The sequence below is a fragment of the Lissotriton helveticus genome, chromosome 4_2 (genome assembly GCF_964261635.1).
Source record: "Lissotriton helveticus chromosome 4_2, aLisHel1.1, whole genome shotgun sequence".
In the NCBI taxonomy this organism is placed as follows: Eukaryota; Metazoa; Chordata; class Amphibia; order Caudata; family Salamandridae; genus Lissotriton; species Lissotriton helveticus.
The window spans coordinates 143,763,982-143,769,981 of NC_136064.1; the positions used below are offsets into that span (position 1 = coordinate 143,763,982).

The 6,000-nt window shown below is 40.9% G+C and overlaps 1 protein-coding gene across 1 annotated transcript in view; it reads left to right on the forward strand.

Annotated features, from left to right (window-relative positions):
* The window catches only part of LOC144751989 (extracellular calcium-sensing receptor-like), a 182,782-nt gene extending 178,956 nt beyond the window's left edge, over positions 1-3,826 (forward strand). Inside the window, exon 10 of the mRNA XM_078639948.1 lies at positions 2,925-3,826. Within this exon, the coding sequence (XP_078496074.1) occupies positions 2,925-3,826 (902 nt within the window). The remainder of the gene's footprint in view (positions 1-2,924) is intronic.
* The last annotated feature ends 2,174 nt before the right edge of the window (positions 3,827-6,000 follow it).

Consider the following 6,000-nt stretch of genomic DNA (forward strand, 5'->3'; position numbering starts at 1 on the left):
ACTCTATCCAGTAACTGAAGCAGAGGAGTCTCCTCATAACATCATAGCCCACCTCCCACAGCTACACTCGAGTCTTTAATGTGCCAAATAACATCTGGCTCCCCATGCGACCCTGCTCCACCGAAGTCATGCTTAAAGCTCAATGGGGATAAAACCGAGCTTATGCTCCTCGGCCCCTCAGCCCCCTTCACCATAGAGCTACTGTGGCCCCCCAGTTTAGGTGCCCCCCCTGCACCCAGAGACAACATAAAAAGCCTTGGAATTTGGCAAGATAAATCCCTGACATTCAACACACAAGTCACCAAACTATTAGCAACATGCTTTGGTATGATCAGGACGATGAAAACAATCCTCCCACTTCTCCTCTTTGAGGCAAAACAGGTAGTCATCCAGGGTCTAATTCAGTCTCGTATTGACTTCAGCAACGCCCTGTATTTAGGGGCACCTGAATACTGCCTGAACTCCAAAACCGTGCAGCCCGCACACTGCTTGGAATCCCCCGCAGAAACCCTATAGGCCCGGGCCAAAAAACTCTACACTGGCTCCCCGTTAGGGAAATAATTAAGTTCAAGGCCATGTGCATCACCCACCAAGCCTTTTGGAAATCTGGCCCTGCGATCAATCACTCTCTGGTCACTCCTTACCACCCCAAGAAAGAGCTTCGCTCCTCCAAAGCCTTCCTAGCGCTGTCCCACAGATACGAAGATCCAGGGCAGGAGGCCGTTCTTTCTCCTACAACTCTTCTAAGCTGTAGAAACTCTCTCCCCCTCCATTTATGGTCCAATCCCAATTTACCAACCTTTCGCAAACAATTAAAAACCTTTCTCTTTAACTAAAAATTACCTACCCCCCCAGTGATCTACTTCAGCAGAGGGTTCATTCTATTCACTAGCGCCTGGACGCCTCAGGGCAGCTGTTCGCGCTCCATAAAAATTATTTTCATTTCATTTCATTCATTTCATTAATTTCATCTTTTTCCGCATGGGAAATTTGTGTCTCAAAAAGACAATGCTGGTTTGAACATCAAAGCGTTTCTAAATTTTCTTTACACACTCTGTGTAGTCATTCAACTGTTCAATTCTGAGTCTTCAATACTGGGTAAATGCTTACAAATGGCATGTCCCTCAAACCACAATGAATGAAACAATAAAAGCTTTTTACTTTCGGGGCAGAACCTTGAGGCTCTAATAGCCCCAGGTAAGTTTCAAATTTATCCAACCCGTTTTTTGAACCCACAGGTGGCTCACCTGGAGATTCCAAAAATGAAGGAAGAGGATTTACTGACTGCATAGTTTCTTTAATAATGCAGACAATATAACAATAAAGATGAGGAATACAAAAATAATCAATTCTGCACCGTAAACAATAACACAAAAAAAAAAAGCTGACCGTGTGCACCAGTGTATGAGCTTAACTCAACTTGATAGAAAAAATGATGTACAGTAATAAATGAATCAGCCATGCAAATCGGACGAATAACATATACCAGCGTACGCATCAGGGAGATCGTGAGCAACAGCACGATGAATTTTTTAAAAATAACCGTTGAGGTCGTGTGCATTAGTGGAGCAATTAAAGAGGCAGAATTCCAATACGAGAGATTGATTACTAAGAGATGCACAACAACAACACTAAGCCAATGGAAGAGTGTAGTCCAATTGGGGCCGGGGTCACGGAGTGTGACAGGACCACGTAGGGTAGAAGATCCACAAGAGAAGTCAAAGAGAAGGCACAAACAAAAACGTCATTCTTAGAATGCCATGAAATGGCTGCTTACCATGACCCACACCTGGAACTCATATTGTGTAAAACTCGAAAGACAATGGCTGGATCCCAGAAACAGAATACAGAAGTAGCAGTCACCAGCTGACTATCGGAAGAACATGCCAACACTGCATGGGCCCTGCGGCAGTTCCGCAACTCGTCGCCACATAAAAATGTTGTAATTTATACACAAGACATCCACACTCTGGTCATTGTAGAGTGAAGTTTATTTGTAACACAGAGCTGCCCAGAAACACGGCATACCAATACTGCAGCACTTCAACCAACTGATATCAAATTTCCTAGCTTTGAACCCCACAGAAATCTCCATTCTAACCACGGGCCTATTCCCAGCAACAGATTATGCTAGAACCAGTGACATACATTGTAAGAGCACCGAACAATATTTAAAAACAATATTTTTTAAAACAATATTTTTGACTTCTGTATTACTTACCTTATATCGATATTCTTTACATCGATATTCTTGCTATCTGTATTTCCCTATCACAATATTTTAGACTCAATATTCTGGTATGGTGATATTTTTTAATTCAATATTTTGTCTGAATACCTTTACCAGTTCCACCCCAATTCTGCTACAATTTATGCAAGAGCTAAGTTTTATCTTTATACAGAAAAAAACATACTATATCACAAAGTCTTTTCCATCTATGTACCTAGTATATGGAACAACATTCCCTTATCCACTAGAACCCCCCATTCTGCAAAATGTTAAGAAAGAGTAAAGTCTCATCTCTTTCAATAACACTATATCACAATGCATTACCTGTTCACTAACCTGTTAGTATACCTGTCAGCCTTAGAGTGGTCTTCCCCCAAATGTTTTGCCTGCTTGACTGTGTGCACTTTACCAATGCCAACCAGTGCCAACGTGCATGTGCTGTCTCCCTAAAAACTGTTTCATTGACTTGTTCACAATTGGCAAACATAATTTCCCTATAAGTCCTTAGTAGAGTCTATTAAATGTGCCCAGGGCCTGTAAATTAAAGGCTACTAGTAGACCTGAAGCACTGATTGTGACACCCACAGAAGGGTGTTTTATTGGCTCACAATGATGCACTTTCTCCCTAGTATCAATGTGACACTTCCTAATTAGAGAAATTGTAATCAGTAATCAAATCCCTTCTCTCCTTCAGATTCCCCTGACTGCTGGCCTTGTCCTGAAGACCACTGGCCCAATGAAGAACGAACCCGATGTGTTCTAACAACTCTCCAGTTCCTCTCCCTTGAGGAACCTTTGGGAATCACACTTTCATGCCTCTCCAGCCTCCTCATCCTAATCACTCTTCTTGTTCTCTGCATCCTCAAGAAGTACCAGGACACGCCCATTGTCAAAGCAAACAATCGAGAACTCAGCTACGTGCTTCTCATCGGCCTCATGCTCTGCTTCCTCTCTCCCTTCACCTTCATTGGCCAGCCCATGAAGGCCACCTGCATGATCCACCAAAACTCATTTGGGATTATCTTTTCCATCAGCATTTCCACCATTCTGGCCAAGACCATCACAGTGATTATAGCGTTTAATGCTCGCGATCCCACCAGCCGGTCTTCAAGGTGGCTCGGGACCAGAGTGCCCTATAGTGTGGTCCTTCTGTGTTCATTTGCTCCAGTCCTGATTTGCACAGTCTGGCTGCTCCTTGATCCTCCGTTCCTAGTGAAGATGCAGATACAGGACATCACCATCCTCCAGAGTGACGAGGGCTCTGTTCTCTTCTTCTATCTGATGTTGGGATATCTGGGCTTGTTGGCCACTGTCAGCTTTGTGGTTGCATTTTATGCACGTAATTTGCCTCAGAGTTTCAACGAGGCCAAGTTGCTCACCTTCAGTATGCTTGTGTTTCTGGCAGTCTGGATCTCTTTCATACCCGCGTATCTCAGCACACAGGGGAAGTATTTGGTCGCCGTTGAGATCTTCGCCATCTTGTCTTCAGGTGCAGGACTATTGGGTTGTATCTTCATTCCTAAATGTTACATCATCCTTTGGAGGCCGGATATGAACACAAAACAGTACTTAATGCAAAGGCCTATTTCGAAATGAAAAAATTTCATTTCTACAATTGATATACACAACATTTTTATTAGTACAACCTCATCTTTGGCATGTCTGCAGCAGACAAGACCATCATGGCAGTTTGTTCTAGTAACTTAGTAGACAAATACATCTAGTCCCTGAAATGATGATTCATCTAATGGTTACAGGTTCAAATATCGGATCTACTCAGGACTTTCATCCTTCTGTGGTTGATAAAAATTAGTGGGTAATGAGGATCATATTATATTCAATGCTAACATAACCTTGGAGGTTCAGTGAAATGTACAAATACACGTTATATTATGTGCTCTGTAAGAAATGTTGTATTTTAGAGACACCTGAATAAAAAATTAGGCGATTTTTATCTAAAGAAAGCACTGTTGATCAATATGAAGTAATCAGAATATTTAAATATGCTCCTTACATACGTGGGATGTGTATAGCATGCTAAAGAATGAAAGGGTTTTGTGGATTAGTAAAGACAGGCTAAACAACTCAGAAAGAACAAGACATTGAATAATTTTCAAAAAAGCTTTAAGATGAAAGTCACTGTTTAGAAACTATTAGGGCCTTTCCTTTGTGTAAACAACATGTGCTAATCAAATAATCAAGAGTGAATATGGATTTATCAAGTGCTTATTCTTTTCACATTTTTCTCTCCTGCATCTGTATTAAGTAAACTTGTGTAAATGTATTCATAGTGTTCATTAGACCTGAACATTTCATTTTTAAATCATTATTATGAAATAGCAGATCTTTCTAGAAAATTGATGGTTGCATGTTTCATTACATTTTCTTTTTGAAAGATCCCTGACTAATTAAATAAAAGTAGCTGAAAGGGCCTTTCACCACTCTCTGCTGATGGTTTCTTCTGAATGTTTTTCATGAAGCTACTCAATTATCTCATAAAAATTGTGCACAGAGAGCTAAAGATTAGAGTGGAACTTAATAGCTGGGGGAACACAACAGACACAATCACAGCATCCATTCTAACTGAAGGCTCCTGGGAGACAAACTGCCTTCCCTGGCTGTCTGTCTGTCTAGCGGGAGTGCTTACCACATATGCATAGCTGATCCTGTGGGCTCAAATAGTGGGATTGTATCAAACTGATAAATAGCATTGTTGTTCTGATTCAGGAATGCAAGCCTGAACCACATTTGAAACTTAGAGGGGATTGTTTTTGTTAATGCTCCTAGAGGTTGTAAATAAAGTTGTTGGTGTTCAAAATACAATGCAACATTTAATATTTGCTGTTTACACTATTTGTAAATGTATTTGCTGCATTAATGTTTACCATCTTTGTTGTTACAATTCACCAATCAATCGGTATTTATATAGCACAGCAATGTCACCCCTAGGGGTATCTGGGCACTGTGGATCCATCAGAAAGCCAGGTCTTGAGAGTCTTTCTGGAGGCTGCCAAGGAGCAAAACAGCAGGAGGAGGGAAACAGCGAGAAGAGGGAACTAATGAACAGAAAGAGGCAAAGAAAAGTTGAGAAACAAGCAGAAAATGGTAAAACTGAGGTCAGAAACAATCAGAAAAAAGCAAAACAGAGGTCAGAAACGAGCAAAACGAGGCAAAAATGAAGCTCAGAAATTAGTAGAAAGAGGCAAAAAAAGGTCAGAAATTAGCAAAAAGAGGCAAAACAAAGGTCAGGAACAAGCAGAAAGTGGCTAAACAGAGGTTAGGAAGAAGCAGAAAGAGACAAAACAAAGGTCAGGAATTAGTAGAAAGAGGCAAAACAAAGGTCAGAAATTAGTAGAAAGAGGCAAAACAAAGGTCAGAAATTAGTAGAAAGAGGCAAAACAAAGGTCAGAAATTAGCAGAAAGAGGCAAAACAAAGCTCAGAAACAAGCAGAAAGTGGTTATACAGAGATCAGAAAGAAGTCGAAAGAGACAAAACAAAGGTCAGGAACGAGCAGAAAGAGGCAAAAATATAGGTCAGAAATGAGTAGAAAGAGGCAAAACAAAGGTCAGGAACGAGCAGAAAGAGGCAAAACAAAGGTCAGAAACGAGCAGAAAGATGCAAAATAAAGGTCAGAAACGAGCAGAAAGATGCAAAACAAAGGAAAGAAATGAGCAGAAATATGCAAAATAGAAGGCAGGAGTGAGCAGAGAAGAGGAAGAAAAAGGATTAGAAAACAGGCAGAAGAAAAGACAGAAAATGACCAGAAAAT